This window comes from Borostomias antarcticus (genome assembly GCF_949987555.1).
Source record: "Borostomias antarcticus genome assembly, chromosome: 4".
NCBI classification, from domain to species: domain Eukaryota; kingdom Metazoa; phylum Chordata; class Actinopteri; order Stomiiformes; family Stomiidae; genus Borostomias; species Borostomias antarcticus.
Window position 1 is genome coordinate 32,816,113 of NC_140237.1, and position 25,000 is coordinate 32,841,112.

A 25,000-nucleotide genomic window follows, 5' to 3' on the forward strand; every position below is an offset into this window, starting at 1 on the left:
AACGTTACTGTATTAGCTAAAACCAGGCTGGTGTGTTTCTGAAATACTTCAAATACAATACAAGCTAAAATAAACCAGTGTTTCACGTAGTGAAAGTGTAGCTAGTGGCTAGCTAATGTTAGGCACAGGTTAGCTAGCAACAAGTGGGGCTATGCTTGTGGCGGCTGGCGGGGGTATCTAGCGTTAGCTAGTCTGGGTAAGCTAGTCTGGGTAAGCTAGTCTGGGTTAGCTAGTCTGGGTTAGCTAGTCTGGGTTAGCTAGTCTGGGTTAGCTAGTCTGGGTCTGGGTAAGCTAGTCTGGGTTAGCTAGTCTGGGTAAGCTAGTCTGGGTAAGCTAGTCTGGGTAAGATAGTCTGGGTAAGCTAGTTAAGCAACTACTGCTGCTGTCTAATGTTATACTGTAGCTAGATGGATAAGACACGAACAGTTAGCTACCTGGCGCCGCCATAGCCCCTCTCCTCCCCAGAGCCCCTCTCCTCCCATAGCCCCTCTCCTCCCCATAGCCCCTCTCCTCCCCATAGCCCCTCTCCTCCCATAGCCCCTCTCCTCCTCATAGCCCCTCTCCTCCCCATAGCCCCTCTCCTCCCCATAGCCCCTCTCCTCCCCATAGCCCCTCTCCTCCCCATAGCCCCTCTCCTCCTCATAGCCCCTCTCCTCCCCATAGCCCCTCTCCTCCTCATAGCCCCTCTCCTCCCCATAGCCCCTCTCCTCCCCATAGCCCCTCTCCTCCCCATAGCCCCTCTCCTCCCCATAGCCCCTCTCCTCCTCATAGCCCCTCTCCTCCCCATAGCCCCTCTCCTCCCCATAGCCCCTCTCCTCCCCATAGCCCCTCTCCTCCCCATAGCCCCTCTCCTCCCCATAGCCCCTCTCCTCCTCATAGCCCCTCTCCTCCTCATAGCCCCTCTCCTCCCCATAGCCCCTCTCCTCCCCATAGCCCCTCTCCTCCCCATAGCCCCTCTCCTCCCCATAGCCCCTCTCCTCCCATAGCCCCTCTCCTCCCCATAGCCCCTCTCCTCCCATAGCCCCTCTCCTCCTCATAGCCCCTCTCCTCCGGTGTGACGTTAGCTAGCCTGTGCCTGATGTTAGCTAGCCTGACTAGCCAACTAGTGCTGACATGATAATGTTAATGCTTGCTATATCAGGCAAAAAACACAGTTAGCATCAGACTGGGGGAGAGGAATGCTTCATTATGAAACTGTGACAGAAGCAGCCACGCTTCTGCCCCAGGGCAGCTGTATCTATATCTGCCCCAGGGCAGCTGTGACTACAGATGTATCTTACCACCACCGGTATGACTGTGTCTGAATGAATACTGGACTCTGTAAAGCGCTCTGGGTTTCATGAAGGGCGCTTTATAAATCCAACTTGATTGATTGATTGAACTAAGCCTGTTAAATTTCAGTTGTCTAAATCTATGGTAGATTTTGTCGACTAAATATCATTACGATTTTAGTCTAAAACTAGACTAAAACAAGTCAGATGACTAAAATGTGACTAAAACTAAATGGCATTTTAGCCAAAAGACTATGACTAAAACAAAATCATAATTTGCTGTCAAAATTAACACAGACACACACACACACACAAAGAGAAAACAAAGGAAGAAGTTTGTTAATTGCCGCTGGTATCCATTTGCCGCTGCGTGTGTGTGTGTGTGTGTGCGCTCACTTGAACGGCGTGTTGTCGGGCTCCAGCATGGCCTTGTGCCTCAGGATGGCGGGCCCCCCCCCGGCGCTCAGGTCGGTGGGGTAGGTGTTGATGTAGTTGGGGGGTGGGCCGTCGAACTTGTTCATCCTCTCCAGGAGGATCTGCTCCCAGTTCTCCAGGGTCTTCAGCATGGCGTTGCACAGCGGCGAGGTCACCGGCAGGTCTGGGGGGGGGGGGGGGGGGGGGCACAGGGAGGAGGAGCTACCGTACCCGTCTGAGGCTGTGTGTGGCGCCGGGTGAGTGTGTGTGTGTGTGTGAGAGAGAGAGAGAGAGAAAGAGAGAGAGAGAAGGAGAGAGAGAGAGAGAGGGAAAGAGGGGGAGAGAGAGAGGGGAAGAGAGAGAGGGGGAGAGAGAGAGTGTGTGTGTGTGTGTGTGTGTGTAGGTGTCTGTAAAATTAAGGCTGTGTGTACTATGTGCGTGTGTGAGTATGTATGTGTGTGTGTGTGAGAGAGAGAGAGAGGGAGAGAGAGAGAGAGAGAGAGAAAGGCAGAGAGAGAGACAGTGTCTGTGTGACGGTGTGTGTGTGTGCGCGCGAGCGTGTCTGTGCGCGCGTACCTGTGAAGTCCAAACCCGTGAGAGGCAGGAAGGTCTTGACGTTGTTCAGTGCCAGTTTGACCATGACCAGGCGGATCAGCGCCCAGCTGCAGGACAGAGAGACGACACCATGTTAGCACCACGTTAGCACCAAATTAGCAGGAACGTTAGCGCCACGTTAGCAGGAACGTTAGCACCACGTTAGCAGGAACGTTAGCACCACGTCCAGCTCTGGACGGAGCCGCAGGCGCCGGGGTCCCACCTGTAGGAGTTGTGGTCCGAGTGCTCGGTCATCTGGGTGTCGGAGAGGAAGGCGTCATCCTCGTCCTCGTCATCCTCCGCCCCGCTCTCGTCCGAGTCGTACAGAGCGCCGCTGTCTGACAGGGGGAGGAAGGGCTGAGAGAGAGAAGGAGAGAGAGGGAGAGAGAGAGAGGGAGAGGGAGGGAGGGAGGAAGAGAGAGGGAGAGAGAGAGGGAAAGAGGGAGGGATAGAGAGAAGGGGAAAGAGGGAGATAGAGAGGGAAAGTGAGAGAGGGATGGAGAGAGGGATAGAGAGATTGAGAGTGGGAGAGGAAGAGAGAGAGAGAAAGAGAGGGGGAGAGAGGCACAGGGAGAGGGAGAGAAACAGAGAGAGAAGGAGAGAGCGAGAGATGTCAGTTCATCCCAATGACACGAACGCTCTGAAGTCCATGCGTACTAATACCTCGCGAGAAAATCGCCCGCCGACGGGGCGTCTTACTTTGGCCACGAAGTAGTCCCACATGCTGAGCTCCGGCGGGATGAACTTCTCCCGGTAGGCGGGCCTCTCGGCGGGTACGGGCGGGGGCGTGGCGGGGGACTCCTTGACCGGCCGCCCCGGAACCAGCATCCTCATGTTGAACCGGCGTCGGTGTCTGTCCACGTCCTCGGCTGGGGGTGGGGGGGGCACCGCTGTGTGGGGGAGGGGGCGGGGGGGGGTTAGGCTTTAATCTACTCGATAGGCTGTAGGATCCACCAATCAGAGACAGCGAACAGCACCACTCCACTCCGTAACCGGGCAGATTTAATCCCCAGTTGAAGTGGCCCGTGTTGAGAAGCAGCAGGTTTAGAGGAGGGTGAAGAAGCACTCAGACACCCGTAATCCAGTTTCCTCTGGAATGAAGCGCGCAGAGATTAAGACCCCCAGTGAAGAGACACACACGTTAGGGATGCACGCTGGCGTACAAACCTGCACCGTTATCCTGGGGGACTATCTCTGGAAGCTCTGAGACACACCGGACACAGACCGGACACAGACCGGACACAGACCGGACACAGACCAGACAAGGATGTAGACGGGGAGTTAGAGGCACACACACACAAGCACACACACACGTACACACGTACACACACACACACGCACGCATACACACACGCACGCACACTTTAGACTACACATAGAACTCTACAACATCACAGTGAATTGATATTATGTTTAGGGACTAATTAACGAATACACATACATAAAATAAAATTTAAAAAGCAAACAAAAACACAACACAATGGAAATAACAATGGAGAAATACTAATAATTTGAACACGCATGAATTCTCCAAGGCTTTCTGATAGACTACAGTTGCATTCATGATAAGAGTGTCACCCTAGCGTGTGTAACCTTGGGTCTTATCTTAAGCACTGTGGACTTCATGTTAAACCTACAGAGTACAGTGTGTGTGTGTGTGTGTGTGTGTCCGAAACTTTGTCTTATGTCTTTCTTCGTTCTGAATAGTAGCTCTGTTGTCCTCTCTCCTTGTGACTCACAAAAGCCCTTGCGAGTGTGTGTGTGTGTGTGTGTGTCTGCGTACTAGAGAATTAACATTTAGATGACTGATTCCTATCAACCTGTTGGTATTTATCCGCCGCCCCCCCCTCCCCAACCTCCTCCTCAAAGGGCCCCTTAACCTCTAGAGGCCCAAAGCTCTCCTCGCCGTCCTGCGAGGCGGAGACGTGGATCTGAACTCCTAATAGCGCCGCGTTCCTCCCCTCTGCTGTGATAGGCTGACTGTGACGCGCCCGCAGCCCGCTCTGGAGAGAACTACTCCACTTCCCAGAAGCCTTTGCGAAAAGCTTTGGTACCGCGCATCGGTGAGGAGGACCTCACGTTCATGTGAGGGTAGCCCAATTAACTAAGAGGGCAGCTGAACGAGGCCGATATGGATGCAGCCATTAGCGCAACAGTAACGGTGTTTTGTTTGACCACCTCTAGCCTAATAAATGTCTGATTATACATTTATTTAAGGGAATGACGGCTATGATTCCTATGTGTGTGCCCCCCCCCACCCCACACACACACACCCTGCCAACCATGGTTCAGAACACCGTCCACAAAAGGGTGATTGGGTTACGGCACCATCACATGTAGTACAGTCACACACGGAGGTGGGGGTTGTGGGGGGGGGGGTTGGGAACAGTACTGTCACCTCCTGACCTACGACACCAAATGCCCTGTTGAGGGCAGTCAGAGAGAGAGTACCTGGTTTGGCTTTAGTCTCGGGGGGCAGGTCTGGTTCTGGCTCCGCCCTAGTCTGAGCTGCTGGGACGAGACGGACAGGATGTACACGGCATGCAGAGAAAACGCACACACACACACACACACACATGCATACACACACACATGCGCACACACATGCACAGCTGCAGAAATGATAAGATGAGACATCGCAACACAGAAACACACACGCACACACACACGCGCGCGCTTTCCCGCTAGCTATGAAGGATTCCGGTAATGAGCTTTGTTCTTGCTCCAACACAGGACCCAACACCCCAACACCCACCAACACACGCTGCACCCCAAACCAGCACCGCACACCGGCACTCCACACCCCGCGTGTGTTACTCACTGCTGGCAGAGGGCGGCGCACCCCCTAGACGGGGGGCGGGGGGTCTCTGTGGGGGCTGGTGGATGGGGGCGGGGGCGGGCGCGGTCGTGGGGGAGGGGGCGTGGCCCCGCTCTGCGCTTCCTGTCCCCGGGCCATCCTCGGCTGCCACAGGGCGAGAGAGGACACGCTGACACACGGCCCCCCGCCTCCGCCACGGGGGCAAAGGTCAAGCTACCGAGCGACGCGATTGGCCAGACGGCCTCCTCCTCCGAGGGGAGGGGTGGGGGTCACAGTGTCTGATCCAACCGCCACGAAAAGGGAGGAGGAAGAGGAGGGAGATGAAGAGGAGCAAGGAGCGGGGTGAGGAGCGACACAGAGGGAGCGAGCGGGAGAGAGGGAGGGAGGCGCGGCGGGGGGGGGGGGGGGGGGGCGTTGCTGACCTGCGGCGACCATTTCGGACCTCTTGGGCTTGATGATGACCTTGGCCCCGCCCCCAAAGACGGCGGCCCACATGCGGGTGTTGAGGGGGTGGGCGGCGAGGCGGAAGAGCTCGTTTCCGGAGTGCGTGCCCAGGCCGTGGATGAGCAGCGCCAGGTAGACCGCCACCACCGCCTCGCATAGCAGGACGTTGAGGCGGGGCTGGTCTTCCTCGCGCGCCGATGCGACCAGGGAGATCAGGGACGACACGCCTGGGGGGGAGAGACAAGCTTTTAGACAACGCCGCCGCTTACACGCCGGAGAGACGGGCTGAAAAGTGCGTGCCGCGTTTTGAAAGGGGGCGGCGTTTGAGATGGCGTGTTCGGTCTCCTTATGGTCCCTCCCCACGGGCTACTGAGCTCCCATTACTGAACACCATCTGTCTCTGCAAGCCTGTCTGCCCCCCCCCCCCCCCCCCCCCAACTATCACACTTCCTCTCCTACTGTCTTCTCCCCTTCAAATGTCTCATCTTTTAATTATCTGTCTGTCTATCTGTCTATCTATCTATCTATCTATCTATCTATCCATCTATCTATCTATCTATCTATCTATCTATCTACAGTATCTATCTATCTATCTATCTATCTATCTATCTATCTATCTATCTATCTATCCATCTATCTATCTATCTACAGTATCTATCTACAGTATCTATCTATCTATCTATCTATCTACAGTATCTACTGTATCTATCTACAGTATCTATCTATCCATCTATCTATCTATAGTATCTATCTATCTATCTATCTATCTATCTACTGTATCTATCTATCTATCTATCTATCTATCTATCTATCTATCTATCTATCTACAGTATCTACTGTATCTACAGTATCCATCTACAGTAGGACCCCACTCATCCGAACCCAACGGGACCGAAGGTCGTTCGTATCTCTGAAATGTCCGGATGACTGAAACATATGTTAAAATGCACCAAATTCAATAAGTGGTACTTGTTTCATATAGACTCATAATAGACCGATAAATATCCTTAATTACTTGTGAAAATGCATCAAAATTGCAATCAAATAGCCAACTAAACTCATACAGCCTATTCTATAATAGGCCTACAGTAGCCTAGAATAAAATAAATGAATTTCCACTTGAGTGCATGCTTTGACCAAATACTGTACTTTATTCTCAAACGAGAACTATGCTGCATCGATAGGCTACTGTATTCGCAGAACAAAATGGTATAGCCTAAAAACAACCCAACATTAGAACAATTAGAGCAAATGATAATCAATAAATAAATAAATAAATGAAATGACAGACAAGTTGTCGTGTCTTAGGCTATTGCAGCCTAAAGGAAAGTCTCTAAAACAACCGATGTAGGCTAACGGCTATGGGCTGTAGGCTATTATTTAACAAATAGGCATAGTAGGCTAATCGACATGCTCACAACACGTCTGTGTTCCTGACGTCCATTAACTGGGAACGAAAAATGACTCGATGCTCCTCTGCTTCAGGTTGCTGACGCGCTTTCTGGCTACCAAGGAATGCAGCTCTCGCGCAGCAGACTCGTTTGCGTTTTGCGCTCGACATTAGAGTAACAAAGAAATGAAACGTGACAGTAGGCTACAGCCTACAGGCAACATGTAGGTCTACATACAGTTCTGTTTTTATTCACAGTAGGATACAGTACATGTTTATAATGACAGATTTAAATGCAGGTAGGCCTACAGTACTGTAATGAAAATCCCACCAGTAACCAGATAGCAGGCTCAAAAAAAAAGAGTTTTTGATGAGTGGGGTCCTACTGTATCTATCTATCTACAGTATCTATCTATCTATCTATCTATCTATCTATCTATCTATCTATCTATCTATCTATCTATCTATCTATCTATCCATCCATCCATCCATCCATCCATCCTGAAATCTTGCTAACTGACAGGTCAGTAGAACGGGGTCAAAGTGAGCCCAGCTCTCTCTCTGGCCCCAGAGGGTCTGGCGTGCTACTAGAGCTGGGCTGACTTTCCCAGAGGCATCGATGAACGTAGCGCTACGATGCCTCTGGGAAACGCAGCCCAGGTCCGTGTTACCTGGCCACTGCGCGGGGGCGGAGCTTGGCGTGGCGTGCTCCTCGATGCTCTCCGTGCGCAGCCGCCGTCTCTCGCTCAGAAGCAGGCCCTGGTACACCATCCCCGTGAACTGATTGGCCTCCGCCTGACTGCTGCAAGGCACCATGGGAGAGAGGTCACAGGTCAGCGGCTGGGGGGGCTTGTGGGGAGACTGTTGCTACAGTAAGCCAGATGTCTGCAGTGTGAATTATTATCTTCAAACAACAACGCTTCCTTAAAGGGGAAGTATGGAATACGGCAGCAGGTCCTGTCGCTCCTGTGGCGCCTCAGTGTGTGTGTGTGTGTGTGTGTGTGTGTGTGTGTGTGAGAGAGCGCTAACCTGTAGCTGTGGCTGTCACACAGGGCTTGGTAGATGCAGGCAGACAGAGAGGCGGCCAGGGTGTGCAGGGCGTTTACCTGGGCGGAGAGGGGGATGAGAGCCATTCAGATAACAGTCTAAAGTAGAGGTCGACCGATTAATCGGTTGAGGTCGACCGATTAATCGGTTTTGCTCACACCTATTTCATGTCGTGGATAAAGCCTACTCTTGGGTGTGAGGAAGACATGCTTAGAGATTCTCCTCAGTGAAACACAGTCATTCATAGAGGAGATGAATAGTGGAAGATACATGTTATGCACTGTTGGTTGCTAACAGTTGAACTGCTGGTTGCTAGCAGGTGACAGAGGGCAGGTGTGTGCACGTAGTAGTGCACGTAGTAGAGGCTTAAACGTCTGAGGCAAGAAACATGACAGGTAGGCCTGATCCCCCTGAGTTTTTACTCTTTGCTTTTTAGCCTACATTGAGTTTGATGATCCAGATGTATTTATTTACGTATTTAATTTATTTGACAGTGACAATTTTTTTCCCCCGGACGATTAATCGGCTAATCGGTCTTCTCCCTGCTCCAAACTCTCGTTATTAAATCGGTGTTAAAAATCCACTATCGGTCGACCTGTAGTTCTAAACCTGGCCACCAGGGAGGTCGAGCGGTCCTGGGTTCCCCGGCGGCCGGGTCTCTTGGTCCTCACCCTGTCGTCGGCGTGGTCGGGGTGCGGGGGCTGCTCCAGGAGGGCGATGGTGTACAGGATGTCGTGGATGTGGTTGCTGAGGTGCAGGACGGGGTTGGCGATGACCGTCTTGGTGGGCGCGATGCTGGCGGACAGCAGGGGCAGCGTGGTGGGGAGGGGCAGGGGGGACTGCAGCTGCTTCACCGTCGTCTCCTGGACATGGACGAGGTCATTTAACACGCTTCAAGAGGGGGGTGGGAATGTGTGTGTGTGTGTGTGTGAGAGAGAGAGAGAGAGAGAGAGAGACAGAGAGAGAGAGCAAGGGTGAGAGGGAGAGAGTTTTTTGGTGTGTATGTGCCTGGTGTGTGTGTGTGTGTGTGTGTGAGAGAGAGAGAGGGAAAGAGAGAGAGTATGTGTGTATGGGTGTATGTACACATGTGTGTGAGAGTATGGGTGTGTGTGTGTGTCCCTGGTGTGTGTGAGAGAGTGTGTGTCCCTGGTGTGTGAGAGAGTATGATTGTATGTGTGTGTCCCTGGTGTGTGTGTGTGTGCGTGTGTGCGTGCGTACCTGCTGGCTCTCCTGCAGCAGGAAGATGAGCTCCATGCGCACGGAGGTGACCCCGCCCCCCTTGGCGCCGTGCAGGCTGCAGTAGGACAGGAAGACGCGCAGCAGCGCCTGGTTCTTCCGTAGCCACGCCTTCCTCCGCTCGGCGTGCAGCTGCTTGGCCTGCAGACGCCGTCGCTCCATCTGGTGGCGCTCGTACGCGCCGGGCTCCGCCCCCTCCGGCTCCTCCTCCTCCTGGACCTCGCCGCCTCCCTCCCCCCATTTCTCCGCCTCCTGGCCCTCCACCTGAGACACGCACACACACACACGCACACACAAGCACGGAAATGTTCCTTCGTGAAGTTTACTTAAACCTTCGCTGGTGAAAATGTTGACGTTGATTAGGGCTGTCCCCGACTCTGAATTTTGCGAGTCGACTCAGATTCGCTTATTCAAACCAGAGATTCAACGATTCGTTCTTCCGTTTTTCCCCCATATGTCTAGACTGAGGGGAGACCGCAGGAATCGGGACAGCTGTCAAACTAACTCAAACTCTCAGGCAGCACAATGAAATACGCCTGTTTTTCTTGCTAAATATGAATCATCTAGCCCACATTTCCCATCTACTTCAGATGCCCCCATGTTTTTATGCAGTTTCCCATAGCCTACATCAGGGTTGGGAGATTCCACGTCGCCTCCTCACGCATTGAAGCGTGTGTGAATAGGCTCATGTGTTGGGTAGCAATCAACAAGGAAATGTTTTGGCTTCACTGAAGCATTTTTGCAGACGTTAGAGCTAAATCTGTCTATGGGAAAAACCTATTTTTTCCAGTGGATATCTTGGTTAATACAAGAAGATTGATCTAGGAAAGCAGTTTTGTGTGTGTGTGTGATATTCTGTGGGAAATGCATGTGATTGCTGGCGAACAGTAGGCTAGACGCACAGCGGAGGGAAGAGGGGGTCCCTGCCTTCTTCCCTCTGCTGTATCAGTCTTAAGTCTCCTTTTACTGAACAACAATCAGCTACAGTACATTAATAGCCTAGGTCTAAAACGAATGATTGGCCTGTCCTTTATAAATCACAAGGCAGGTGAGTGGTCTCAGCCCACCAGGGCATCTTGACAGTGGAGCAAAAAAAACGGCCGCTCGACTTCAAGAATCTCAGTCGACTTAAGGGTCCCAGACTAACAAATCGACTCGTCGACTTCCAGGGGGCGGCCCCCGGCGTCGGCGCACGCCTCCGCCCCGCCCACCTTGTAGTTGCAGATCTTGTGCATGGCGCCGATCTCCTTCTCCAGCCAGTTGTAGAGCTGGAAGCGCAGTTTCCCCCCGTCCACCTCGTAGCCGGTGGCCAGCGTGCGCAGCTCGGTCATCAGGATCTTCAGGCATGCCCGGAACTTCAGCTGCTCCGCGATGACGTCCACCTCAGACTCGCCCTGCGGGGTGGGGGGGGGGGGGGGGTCAGGACAGAACCTTGTGAGACTCAACGACGGTCGACGGCGGGAAAAGAACGCTTTAACCTTTTGAATACGACCGTGTCACTGGCAAAATGTAAAAAGAATCTTTAAAAAAAGAAAACCTAAAAAACAAACAAACATATATCAAAAAAGAAAATCCAACATTCCAACAGTTCCTGAAAGCTGAGAAACTGCGCTTTCTAGGACTAGAGGGAAAATCCAATTAATATTTGGAATGTTGGCAACGCCCGAGTGGGCGGAGCATCGCGGCGCTGCAGCCATACCTGAGAGTCCTCCCTCTGTAGCCCGGGACAACCAGCGCCCGCCATCCGCCCCGCCACATCGTCGCCCTCCGGCTTCTTCATCGTCAGACCCCCGTCCTCGTCTTCATCCTCCTCGTCTTCGTCCCCCTTGTCCTTTCCCCAGTCCAACTGCAGTCCGTCGTCCTCGGGCCGGGTCGGGGGCTGGCTCCAGTCCAGTCCGGCGCCGCTGTCCGCCCCCCACGCCAGGGAGGAGGCGGCGGGCGGGGCGGCCCACTCCGCCGGCCCCGCGGTCCCGTTCTCCATGGGCGGGCTGGCGCCCACATTGCCCATGGATGGGCCTTTGCTCAGGGGGGAGGAGCCCGACTTCTTGGTCACCTTGGGGATCTTGGACAGCACCTCCAGGGCCAGGACCGGACAGCCCACCTAGAGGGCCACGACGAACGGATATACGATTAGTAAAAACAACACAAACGCACCGCGGCCGCGCGACGCCAATGGAGGATCCGGTCCGGTCCGGTCGTCCTCACCTTGAAGTGCGCGTTGGCGGTGGTGAAGAAGAGCTTGCGCTCGATGAGGTTGATCTCGTCGGCGCTGCTCCGCTCCGAGGTGAGGCCCACGGCGGCGGCGGCGGCGCTCGGCTGCGCGTAGTGGCGGCGGATGATCAGGGGGTGTGTCCTGAGGTAGTTGTAGAAGCTGAACACCACCGGGTTGCAGGACTTCACCATCGCATCTGGAAAGAGGGGGGGGTTACATGAGTGAGCGTTGAATATCAGAGAACACAAGTGAACGGATTCTATGGAAAATACTGCAGAGAAATGTAGAAAAGTTTACTTTTTCCAATTTTGAACCTTATTCTGGTGTAAAGTGATATCTGAATTTTTTCTTGAATATTCACACAAGCAATCACATCACTCTCATCTCCAATAATCCGCAGTGCTCTGTTCTAAAACATAACAGTTGCTAAACAACTTTCAAAGGCATGAGGGCCACTCAAGTAGCTAAGATTGAAATATAAAATACATTTAAAATAAATAAACTGATATCTGATTTTTAATGGATAATTGGACGGAAAATTGTGCATATAGGTGGAAACTGTTTGTATTCAACTACAACTTTCAATATATATATATATATTTTTAGTAAAAAACAAAGAAAAAGGGAGGGAGGTTAGTGGTACGGTCCACATCAGACCGGCGTGGCGCTCTCACCCGGGTTCTCGTCGTCGTCCTTGGGGATGCGCTCCAGCAGCGTGTCCAGCGCGCGCGTGTAGTCCTTCATGATCCAGAAGCCGATGCTGCGCAGGAAGGGGTCGGGTTGGAGGCGGGAGCAGTGGTATCCGGCGCCGTCGCGGTCGCAGCCCAGAACCTTCTCGTACAGCAGGGCCCGGCAGGTGGACGAGCTCTCGTAGTCGGACTCGTACAGCCGGGCCACCACCATGGCCAGCTGGAGGTCGTCCATCTTCTCCAGCACCACCTGAGGGGGGGTGGGGAGGGGGCGGGGCGTTAGGACGGCGGGGGTTTTGAAATGTCGTCGCGCGCCGCGGGCTCGAAACTCTCAGGGCGTCGCGAAGACAAGCTGACATATTGTTGAAGAAATGTGCGTGTGTCTTAATTATAGTTGTTAATACTGAGAATAATATTTACAACTCATTGCCTCTGTGCTTCATATCCACTCTACTATCCATTGTAAATATTGTCACCTTCTTAAAATATATGTCCTAAGTCAAATAATGTCCTAAGTCATTTTTTGAGGAAAACATTAACTTTGCCTGAGTCATCATCTTCATGATAATGGCCACTCTGGTAAAACTGACTACATCCTCAATTGAAAAGATCACACTGTTCCTACCCCAGTAGTATAATGGCCTATGTCAACCTATGCCTATATGTTGACCGATTTTGAGGCCATTTTGTTTTTTGAAAAACTTGAAAATATGACTTAGTCCATTATTTTAAGAAGGTGACGATATGTATTCATGCAGTGTGTAGTGAGTGATGTGCATTGCTGGTTTCATATCTGGCTTAACACATTTCTCCTTGCGAGATAATAAAGATGACCTTATCGCTGGTGTGTGTGTGTGTGTGTGTGTGTGTGCGTGCGTGCGTGCACGCGTGCGCACCACCAGCTCAAAACTCTCAGTACGTTGCGAAGACAAACTGACGTATTGTCGAAGAAATCCGAGGCGTTCAAGAGGATTTCTTCAACTATACCGCCCTGTTTTCAACAAACTAACATGTTGAGAATCTACCATATCTACCAAATCAAAGACATGTCCGTTTTGTGAGGCGATGCCATTTTGACCCGGCTCTGCAAAAACCACAACCAACGACGAGCACTTGCAGAGTCACAGCCATTGGCCGTAGTCAGCATGGGCCACGGTCTCATGTTATCGGTGTGTTATGGCTGTGTGGTGTGGCCCGCTCAGGCCAAGGTAAACTAAGTAGACCGTTTACGTAGCCGAGTGCTGATGCTATCGCTGAGGTTTAGACTAGGAGACGGGCTCTCATGTGCTGGAGAGGGAGAGTACAGTACCAACACCAGGGCACGCACAGCGAGAACACTGCCATGGGCCCCCTCACACACACACACACACACACACACGCACAGCGAGAACACAGCCAGGGCCCCCTCACACACACGCGCACAGCGAGAACACCGCCAGGGCCCCCTCACACACACACACACGCACAGCGAGAACACAGCCAGGGCCCCCTCACACACACACACACACACACACACACACACACACACACACACACACACACACACACACACAGCGAGAACACCGCCATGGGCCCCCTCACACACACACACACACACACACACACACACACAGCGAGAACACAGCCAGGGCCCCCTCACACACACACACACACACGCACAGCGAGAACACAGCCAGGGCCCCCTCTCACACACACACACACAGCGAGAACACAGCCAAGGGCCCCCTCATACACACACGCACACAACCACGGTCTCCCTCACACACACACACGCACACACAACCATGGTCCCCCTCACACACACACACGCAAATGCACGCACGCACACACACACACACACTTGCACAACCACGGTCCACCTCACACACGCACGTGCACACACACACGCACAACCACGGTCCCCCTCACACACACGCACGCACACTTACTTACTCCTGGTAAAGAGGATGGTTATAATAAGCAGTCAAAGGGTAGAGTTCCCCCTCACACACAACCATGGTCCCTCTCTCTCTCTCACACACACACACACACACACACACACACACACACACACACACACACACACACACACACACACACACACACACACACACACACACACACACACACACACACACACACACACACACACACACACACACACACACACACACACACACACACACACACACACACACACACACACACACACACACATACACACAATCCATGAGGTCAAAAACCCGAACAAACTCAAAAGAGAAGAAACAAAGTTGGACTCTAGCTCTAGCACACACAGCTAGAGTCCAACTTTCTTTCTTCTTGTGTGTGTGTGTGCGCGCGTGTGTGCGCGTGTATTCGTGCGCGAGCCCAGACCTCCACGGCGTCTTTGAGTGACCCGGCCAGCAGGAAGAAGGCGGCGGCCTGTTCGAAGCGCTGCTTGCCCAGCAGGGAGAAGGCGTTCTTCAGGGCTGCCTTCCTCCAGCGGTCCTCGCTGAAGTTGTTCTTGAAGAACGTGGTCATCTTCTGGTCGTGCTGGGACCTGGGAGGGACGAGACCAGAGAGGAGAGTCAGGTGGGCCGTGAGGGTCGGTCCTGGTTCGGTCCTGGTTCGGTCGGGCACGCGGGTGGATGCCTACCTGAACAGACCCCAGAGCACCGCCTTCTTCTTCATGGCCAGGTAGAACAGAGCAGCGTCCAGCGGGTCGTTGTTTCTCTGGAACGCAGCTTTACCAACCTGAACGCACACACACATATAGACACACACATATACACACACACGTGCACACATACACATATACACACACACACATGCACACACACGCACGCAACACACACACACATATACACACACACACGCGCACACAACACACACACACATACACACGTCATCAACAGTACTGTACTGTATGTAGCAGATACCTTGACAGCATGAATCATTGGCACACACACATTAGTCATTATTAGTGGTCTTAGATTCCCAGGTTAGTGCGAGTGTGTGCGTGTGTGTGTGTGTGTGCGGGCTAGGTAGACTACCTTCTCCACCATCTTGCGCAGCGTGTTGATGTTGCGTATCCACCAGCCCACCCCCACGGCCCGGAGCTCGGCCCACTGGGGGTCTCCCCTCTGCATGGCCGGGATCATGTTCAGCATCTCCTCCTCCGCCTCCGAGTGGAAGGCCCAGGCGAAGTGGCAGGTGGACAGACCTGGACACGCCGGAGACCCACAGACCAGAGACTTGAGACACGCCGGAGACCCACAGACCAGAGGCTTGAGACACGCCGGAGACCCACAGACCAGAGACTTGAGACACGCCGGAGACCCACAGACCAGAGACTTGAGACACGCCGGAGACCCACAGACCAGAGACTTGAGACACGCCGGAGACCCACAGACCAGAGACTTGAGACACGCCGGAGACCCACAGACCCAAGGCTTGAGACACGCCGGAGACCCACAGACCAGAGACTTGAGACAGGCCGGAGACCCACAGACCAGAGACTTGAGACACGCCGGAGACCCACAGACCAGAGACTTGAGACACGCCGGAGACCCACAGACCAGAGACACGCCGGAGACCCACAGACCAAAGACTTGAGACAGGCCGGAGACCCAGAGACTTGAGACACGCCGGAGACCCACAGACCAGAGACTTGAGACACGCCGGAGACCCACAGACCAGAGACTTGAGACACGCCGGAGACCCACAGACCAGAGACTTGAGACTAGGGATGTTAATAGTTAATCGACTATCGATTCATTGCCGATATGAATTTACTCAAGTAAGATTTGGTCACTCGATTAATTGCTTGTTAATGGAACAGAACGTTATCAACGGGAGTTCGTTTAAGATTTAAGGTCTGACTGCACATGAGGGCGCCACACCATGTAGTGAAGGCTAATTGGGATGCCGGGAAATTTCAACGACACAGCGGAAGACGACAAAAAAAATGAAGCGAGCAAAGCGCAGTCCGGCGCGGGACGTTCTTATCAATTAATCGACCATCGTTTGTTAAGGTTAACAGTTATCGATTAATGAAATTCCTTTAAATTTGCAACCCTACTTGAGACCATACCGAACTCGCAACAGCGATTCGGAATCAAGGTCGCTGAAATATATTCGCTCGCGGCGACATCGTATCCCACACCCCAGAACATTAAGACCGTTATTTATTTACGATTTTATTTGTGCAGGGGCAGTACATATTAATCAACAGCACACATTAAAAACATGACTATAAATATGTCAGTATTAGCTTAAAGCTAATTTTCAACTGTCGTCCCTGGGCGTGGTGTTAAGGCTGTGGCGTTGATGCGCTAATATCGGCCATCTTCCCCATCGCTCCGCGTTCATCTCTACAGAGGAGCGTGGTTAGAACGATAAGTAGCGAACTCACAAAGCACCAGAAGGCCTCTCTCCGAGAACCGTTCCACAGTCGAGTTTAAAACAAGAGCCTCCTACTGAGCCCTCTCTACCCCACGCTCCCCTAATCAACTGCCAGGCTGTCGCTACCCACCCCCCGGGGGGCAGAGGAACAGATTTCGGCGTTCATCAACGCCCACTGCTATCTCTCTCTCTCTCTCTCTCTCGCTGCTGTTTCTGAGCCTGGGTGCTGTAATGCTTGAGCAACTCGTGTTCTGTTGTCGCCGTGTTGTGTTTTACTGTGTGGCCTGGTGATGTGACTGTGTGTAAGTAGAGGTTGTGTGGGAAATGTTGTTGTCTTTTACAGGTTACTGTTAAAATGTTTGGATATGTGCTGTTGTTTTTAACTGTGTAGATTGTTTGGATGTGTGTTGTTTTTAACTGTGTTGATTGTTTGGATATGTGCTGTTGTCTTAACTGTGTAGAATGTTTGGATGTGTGTTGTTTTTAACTGTGTTGATTGTTTGGATGTGTGTTGTTGTTTTTAACTGTGTAGAATGTTTGGATGTGTGTTGTTTTTAACTGTGTTGATTGTTTGGATATGTGGTGTTTTTAACTGTGTAGAATGTTTGGATGTGTGTTGTTTTTAACTGTGTTGATTGTTTGGATGTGTGCTGTTGTTTTTAACTGTGTAGAATGTTTGGATGTGTGTTGTTTTTAACTGTGTTGATTGTTTGGATGTGTGCTGTTGTTTTTAACTGTGTTGATTGTTTGGATGTGTGTTGTTTTTAACTGTGTTGATTGTTTGGATGTGTGCTGTTGTTTTTAACTGTGTTGATTGTTTGGATGTGTGCTGTTGTTTTTAACTGTGTAGAATGTTTGGATGTGTGCTGTTGTTAACTGTGTAGAATGTTTGGATGTGTGCTGTTTTTAACTGTGTTGATTCGTTTGGATGTGTGCTGTTGTCTTTTAACTGTGTAGAATGTTTGGATGTGTGCTGTTTTTAACTGTGTTGATTCGTTTGGATGTGTGCTGTTGTCTTTTAACTGTGTAGAATGTTTGGATGTGTGCTGTTGGTTTTAACTATGTTGGTTTTAATGTAACTTTAGACATTCCTTTTCAGCTCCCCTCCCTCAAGAGGCGCTTGTCTTTTGCCAGGCTGTTATTGTAAATATGAATTTGTTCTTAATATCTGGCCTGATTAAATAAAAAGGTTAAATAACAACGCCAAGACACCGGACAATGGGACATTGGCTCTTCTAGCTGTGCTGGCTTACAGCCAACGGCACCCATGGGTGCATTGGCTTACAGCCACGCAAAAAAAGAAATACAGCTCTGTTGAACTCTGGAGTCTGAGAGCTGATCTGGGTGTTTAGACGTTTGTCTAATTTATTGTTGTAAATACAGAGAATAATATTTCCCCTCAGTGTAAATATGTATTCATGCAGTGTGTAGTGAGTGATGTGTTGTGTACAGCTTGTTTCATATCTGGCTGCAGAACACATTTCTCCTTGATGACCTTATCGCTGCTGTGTGTGTATGTGTGTGTGTCCTGTGTGTTTGTGTGTCCTGTGTGTGTACAGTATGTGTGTCCTGTGTACGTGTGTGTACTATGTGTGTATTATGTCTGTGTGTGTTTGCGTGTGTGTATGTGTGTCCTGTGTATGTATGGGTGTGTGTCCTGTGTGCATGTGTCCTGTGTGCATATGTGTGTGTCCTGCCTGTGTGTGTGTGTGCATGTGCGCGCGTGTGTGCGTGTGTGTGCATGTGTCCTGTGTACATATGTACAGTATGCGTGTCCTGCATGTGTGTGTGTGTGTGAATGTGTGTCCTGCGCGCGTGTGTGAGTGTGCACGTGTACTGTGTGTGTGTGTGTGTGTGGTACCTTGGTGCAGCAGCTGCATGCGGTAGAGGGGGGGCAGCGAGGTGAGCAGGCAGGTGTGCAGACGCATGGCCAGCAGGTACCTCAGCCCACACTCATCCAGGGCCTCGCCGCCTGGGAGAACCAGGACACAGAACCAGGACACAGAACCATGACACAGAACCATGACACAGAACCAGGACACAGAACCATGAAACAGAACCAGGACACAGAACCACATGACACAGAACCATGAAACAGAACCAGGAAACAGAACCAGGAAACAGAACCATGACACAGAACCATGAAACAGAACCATGACACAAAACCATTAAACAGAACCACGAAACAGAACCACGAAACAGAACCACAAAACAGAACCACAAAACAGAACCACAAGACACAGAACCATGAACCAGAACCACGCCACCCGCCCGGCGCTCCTCTGCTGTCTCCCGGGGTCAGGGTGTTGTCCCTGAACCCTGTTTCTCCTCCGTCATCATGCTTACTCAGACGTGGAACGGCCTGCTAACTTCTGTCCCCCACTTCCTCCCAAAAGACTAAATAAATCGCTCTGAATCTGGAGGTAATGGAAGATAACCAGCAGTATTTAGCTGGTCTGCTGGTTTGTGTACCGTGGGTGTGTGTGTGTTTATATACACACGCTGAAGGGTTCTGATTGCTGTGTTTGGATGGCTGGAGATATGACTTTAATAACCAGGAACCATGAAATCAAGTATCGCCAACGATTAGGCCTCTTTCCTCTAACCTTTCACTTGATCTAACGCAACACAGACTAGAGCAGAGCTGCCTGGGACCACAGGCAGACAGACAGGCGGCCATGTACCTTGAATAACATGGCCAGACGGACACACACACGCACGCACGCACACGCACACAGTCTTTTTCTTTTGTTATTATTTGTAATGTGTATTCCTATTTTCACTCGTATTGTGTGTGTCGGACCCCAGGAAGACTAGCTTGTCATCTAAACAAATAAACAAACACACACACACACACACAGCGACTCACCTGTGTACTGCTTGTCGGTGGAGGTGCTGACCTCAGCGCTGGTGGTTGCCACGGTGTCGGCCAGGGCCACCAGGAACATCTGCTCCAGTCTGGTCAGACCTGGGAGGCTGGAGTGCATCAGCTGACTAGACAACACCTGGGAGAGAGAGAGAGAAAGGGAGGGAGGGAGGGAGAGACAGACAGACAGGCAGGCAGACCGAGAGACAGAGAGACAGAAAGAGAGAGAGAGAGAGACAGACAGAGAGAGAGACAGAAAGACAGTGAGAGAGAGAGACAGGCAAACCGAGAGAGAGACAGGCAGACCGAGAGAGAGACAGAGAGAGAGACAGACAGGCAGACAGGCAGAGAGAGAGACAGAAAGACAGAGAGAGAGAGACAGGCAGACCAAGAGACAGAGAGAGAGAGAGGCAGGCAGACAGATATATAGTTCATCAATCCTTCTGTAACACACACAATATGACCATATATATTTATACTTGTTAAAATATACACATCTACTGTACATTCTCTCTAGATTGATACATATACTTTAACTCTATTTAACTGTACTGCACATCCATCCGTTCTTCAAGCTCATTCTTGTCTATATTTTGTTTGTTTGTATTTTTTATATTTTAGCATTTTTTATACCTTACTTTTACTCAAGACTTTTACTTTATGGAGCACACTTAGGATCTCACTGCACCAGTGTGATGGTGCGTGTGACAAATAAACTTGAACTTTGAACTTGAATGGCTGTGAAGGAGGCTGAGTAGGCAGCGACCCCCGCGTACCTGGGCGTGTTCTGGTCCGAAGTAGGTGGGTCCGTACTGGGACAGGTTGATGATCCGGGACTTCTTCTCCACCTTCTCTGTGGCGAAGCTGACAAAGTCGTCCGTGGTGATCGCCTGCACCTGAAGGAGGGGTCCGGTCAGAACCAGAACCACGTTTAATGACGGGTTGTTTTTACGCAAACTGGGAATCTGTTCTGGTTAAGAGCAGAGAGAAGTTTCATCGGTGGATGTTCCAGCCATTTTGTGTGTGTGTGTGTGTGTGTGTGTTTCGCCTACACCGTGTGATGTGCGTGTGCCTCACCGTGTGATAAATAAAGATGTTTGTTTGTTTGCTTTGTTTGTTGGTCAACATTAGACAGGGTGAGAGGACTATTAGACAGTGCACATTAACAGCATAAACAAAACACGCAGTGCGATGTGTGTATGTGTGTGTATATACAGTATGTGTGTGTATGTGTGTGTATATACAGTATGTGTGTGTATATACAGTATGTGTGTGTATGTGTGTGTATATACGGTATGTGTGTGTATGTGTGTGTATATACAGTATGTGTGCAGAGTGTTAATGTGTGAGCAGTGTTTTTATGTGTGTGTGTCCTACTAGCACAAGTCTGCTGACTGTACTAGACAAGTGTTAGTAAGGCAAAAAAGACAGTCAGAGAGAGAGAGTCAGAGGGGAGAGAGAGGTGAGAGAGTCAGAGGGGAGAGAGAGTCAGAGGGGAGAGAGTCAGAGGGGAGAGAGTCAGAGGGGAGAGAGTCAGAGGGGAGAGAGAGTCAGAGGGGAGAGAGTCAGAGGGGAGAGAGAGTCAGAGAGAGAGAGTCAGAGAGAGAGAGTCAGAGGGGGAGAGGGTCAGAGGGGAGAGAGTTAGAGGGGGAGAGAGAGTCAGAGGGGAGAGAGTCAGAGAGAGAGAGTCAGAGGGAGAGAGTCAGAGGGGAGAGAGTCAGAGGGAAGAGAGAGTCAGAGGGAAGAGAGTCAGAGGAGAGAGAGTCAGAGGAGAGAGAGTCAGAGGAGAGAGAGTCAGAGAGAGAAAGAGTCAGAGGGGAGAGAGTCAGAGGGGAGAGAGAGTCAGAGGGGAGAGAGTTAGAGGAGAGAGTCAGAGGAGAGAGTCAGAGGGGGGAGAGTCAGAGGGGAGAGAGTCAGAGGGGAGAGAGTCAGAGGGGAGAGTCAGAGGGGGAGAGAGTGAGAGAGGACAGAGTCAGAGGGGGGAGAGTCAGAGGGGGGAGAGTCAGAGGGGAGAGAGTCAGAGGGGAGAGAGTCAGAGGGGAGAGTCAGAGGGGAGAGAGTCAGAGGAGAGAGAGAGTCAGAGTGGAGAGAGTCAGAGGGGAGAGAGTCAGAGGGGAGAGTCAGAGGGGAGAGAGTCAGAGGAGAGAGAGTCAGAGTGGAGAGAGTCAGAGGAGAGAGAGAGTCAGAGTGGAGAGAGTCAGAGGGGAGAGAGTCAGAGAGAGAGAGTCAGAGTGGAGAGAGTCAGAGGAGAGAGAGTCAGAGGGGGGAGAGTCAGAGGGGAGAGAGTCAGAGGGGAGAGAGTCAGAGGGGAGAGAGTCAGAGGGGGGAGTCAGAGGGGAGAGAGTCAGAGGGGGGAGAGTCAGAGGGGGGAGAGTCAGAGGAGGGAGAGTCAGAGGGGGGAGAGTCAGAGGGGAGAGAGTCAGAGGGGAGAGAGTCAGAGAGAGAGAGAGTCAGAGGGGGGAGAGTCAGAGGGGGAGAGTCAGAGTGAGAGAGAGTCAGAGGGGAGAGAGTCAGAGGGAGAGAGTCAGAGGGGAGAGAGTCAGAGAGAGAGAGAGTCAGAGGGAGAGAGTCAGAGGGGAGAGAGTCAGAGGAGAGAGTCAGAGGGGGGAGAGTCAGAGGGGGGAGAGTCAGAGGGGGAGAGTCAGAGGGGGAGAGTCAGAGGGGGAGAGTCAGAGGGGGAGAGTCAGAGGGAGAGAGTCAGAGGGAGAGAGTCAGAGGGGGAGAGTCAGAGGGGGAGAGTCAGAGGGAGAGAGTCAGAGGGAGAGAGTCAGAGGGGGAGAGTCAGAGGGGGAGAGAGTCAGAGGGGAGAGAGTCAGAGGGAGAGAGTCAGAGGGGAGAGAGTCAGAGGGAGAGAGTCAGCGGGGGGAGAGTCAGAGGGGAGAGTGAGAGGGGGGAGAGTCAGAGGGGGGAGAGTCAGAGGGAGAGAGTCAGAGGGGGAGAGTCAGAGGGGGAGAGAGTCAGAGGGGAGAGAGTCAGAGGGAGAGAGTCAGAGGGGAGAGAGTCAGAGGAGAGAGAGTCAGAGGAGAGAGAGTCAGAGAGAGAGAGAGTCAGAGGGAGAGAGTCAGAGGGGAGAGAGTCAGAGGAGAGAGTCAGAGGGGGGAGAGTCAGAGGGGGGAGAGTCAGAGGGGGAGAGTCAGAGGGGGAGAGTCAGAGGGGGAGAGTCAGAGGGGGAGAGAGTCAGAGGGGGGAGAGTCAGAGGGGAGAGAGAGTCAGAGGGGGGAGTCAGAGGGGGGAGTCAGAGGGGGAGAGTGAGAGAGGACAGAGTCAGAGGGGAGAGTGAGAGGTGGGGGAGTCAGAGGGGGAGGAGTCAAAGGGAGACACGGGCCTTATCGAGGAGGCTGGTAGCAGTGGGGAAGAAGCTGTTGTGGCGTGATGTCTCGGTACTGATGGACCGTACCACTTCCCACCAGAGGGGAGTGGCTCAAAGAGGGGTCGGCCACAATCTCCAATACTGGACTTCAATATTCTGAATATCCGGCCTCACCTGGAACAGATCCGAGTACTGGTCCTCCGCGCTCTTCTGGGCCCCCTCCCTCTCCGCCACCATGCCCCCCTTGGCCGCCTCGTCCCCACCCTTGTAGGAGGTGTCCAGGTCGGCGGACAGGAGCGCGTAGAGGGGCAGTGGAGGTATGGAGTTGATCTCCGTGTAGTCCCGCCCCCCGTCTCTCCCGGCCACGATGGTGTCCTTGGCGGTGCTGCCGCTCACGCTGATGGTGCGAGACAGGTGGCGCCTGGCCCCGCCCTCGCCCGCCTCCACGTCCCTCACCACGGCGACCTCGCCGGCGATGCACTTCACCAGGTGGGACAGGATGGCCTGCGAGTGTGTGTGTGGGGGGGGGGGGGTCGACGACAAATTGACCAAGAGAGGCAGTGGGTTACAAGGGATTTTACAACAGATACGGGGCGTTGTAGTAATATTCAATCATTTATTTAGCGATCCTTCTTATCATTCAAGTATTTACATAATCTTCCGCGATAGGCTATACTTCTGAATTAAATGGTTGCCAGGCAACAGAGGCTATCTGGCCTATTTGGGTTGGCCTTGTTCACATAAGCCTATACAGGCATAATTCGGGTGGTTCACGTTTATTTGAATATTTCCAGCTATGGTGCAGTTATTAAAATAGCTCTCCAGAGCACTCGTTTTTGCTGGTAGCGGTGTGGAAGTGTTGGGGTCAGACTGATGAGTGTGTTTTTGTAATTGGATACCTTCAGTAGGTAAACACAGGTGTAATTAATAAAAATTGCTGCAAATGGTTTCTACGCAAAGCATAGCCTACCGCTTGACCTTATCAACGGCCTCGTCAATGAGATTGACGGCGCATTAATACTAATTGTTATGCGGTCGCAGCCGTGGGTTACAGAGTATTTTACAACGGCTGCTAGCCAATCAGAATCAAGTATCCAAACTCTCCGTTGTAGAAGACGGATTAGAGCGTGCGCCACTATCGCTTTTGAGGCAGAGGAATGAGCAGATACACGCACGCACGCACACACACACACACACACCACAGGCACACAAACGCCAACCCACACACGCACGCACACACACACGCACGTGCACACACACAACACACACACACACACGCGCACACGCACACACACACTGACCTTGGCGCGGCGGACCTTCCCCAGGTCCATGAGTTCCAGCAGCTGAGTGGGGTGGTACTGCGGCAGCGTGGGGCTCAGGGAGTGCGCCGCCTCGAACAGCCCGCCGTCCTGCAACCCCGCCGGCGCCCGTAGGGCCTCGTCCACCATCACGCCGCCCTCGAACACGCTCTTGGACCGGGCCCTCCCCTCCGATGCGGACGCCCCGCCCCCCGCCGTCGTCGTGACCCCGCCCACCCCCGCCGTCGTTGCCGCGTTGTCGGCGAGCGCCGGGCTCTCCGCCTCGCCGGCGCCCGGCTTCCTGTCCTGCCTCCACTGGGCGTACACGTGCATCTCGCAGTCCATACCGACCACCAGGATGCCGTCGCGCACCCAGGACAGCGACACGGGCAGCGAGGGCGTGCCGTCCACCGACGACAGCAGGTCGACGGAGCGCAGCAGGATCCAGCGCGAGCGGATGCCCTGCTTGATGCTGCCCCCTAGGGGCAGGGTGATGACCGCCACGCCGTCCTTGGTGCTGGTCTGCTCGTTGACCATGCCGGAGATGCGGCCGTACATGAGGATGTTGGAGCCCACGCCCACCGTCAGGATGTGCGAGCCGTCCTCCTTGGACAGCCAGTCCAGGTGGACGTAGTGTTTGATGTTGGGAGACTGGCGGTCCTTGCTCATGTACAGGTCCGACCTGGAAACAGACCGGGTTCCGGAACGCCAGGGGGGAGAGAGAGAGAGAGAGAGGGGGGGGGGGAGGGGGGGGAAAGTGAGAGACAGAGAGATAAAGAGAAAGAGAGAGAAAAAGAGACGGAGAGAGAAACAGAAAGAGATGGAGAAAGAGAGAGTGAAAGAGAGAGAAAAAGAGAGACAGAGAGAGAGACACAGGCAGAGAGAAAGAGAGAGAGAGAGAGAAAGATGGAGAGAAAGAGACAGAGAGAGACACAGACAGAGAGAAAGAGAGAGAGACAGAGAGAGACAGAAAGAGAGAGACGGACTGCACGCCCATGCCCACCTGCTGTAGACGAAGAGGTTGGAGTCCACGCTGACGCGGGGGT

The 25,000-nt window shown here is 52.5% G+C and overlaps 1 protein-coding gene across 1 annotated transcript in view; it reads right to left on the reverse strand.

The window, feature by feature from the left end:
• The window catches only part of dmxl2 (Dmx-like 2), a gene marked incomplete at its 5' end in the record, with an annotated part of 59,061 nt that overhangs the window by 11,319 nt on the left and 22,742 nt on the right, over nt 1-25,000 (reverse strand). The window contains 22 exon segments of the mRNA XM_084437466.1: nt 1,668-1,869; nt 2,262-2,347; nt 2,503-2,636; nt 2,979-3,169; nt 5,520-5,768; nt 7,603-7,733; nt 7,961-8,037; nt 8,650-8,841; nt 9,197-9,478; nt 10,426-10,608; nt 10,914-11,315; nt 11,420-11,622; nt 12,101-12,365; nt 14,471-14,636; nt 14,733-14,830; nt 15,130-15,299; nt 18,342-18,452; nt 19,350-19,485; nt 20,123-20,242; nt 22,831-23,160; nt 23,958-24,636; nt 24,958-25,000. The exon segment at nt 24,958-25,000 is cut by the window's right edge and continues 124 nt beyond it. Of these exon segments, the coding sequence (XP_084293592.1) occupies nt 1,668-1,869; nt 2,262-2,347; nt 2,503-2,636; nt 2,979-3,169; nt 5,520-5,768; nt 7,603-7,733; nt 7,961-8,037; nt 8,650-8,841; nt 9,197-9,478; nt 10,426-10,608; nt 10,914-11,315; nt 11,420-11,622; nt 12,101-12,365; nt 14,471-14,636; nt 14,733-14,830; nt 15,130-15,299; nt 18,342-18,452; nt 19,350-19,485; nt 20,123-20,242; nt 22,831-23,160; nt 23,958-24,636; nt 24,958-25,000 (4,450 nt within the window).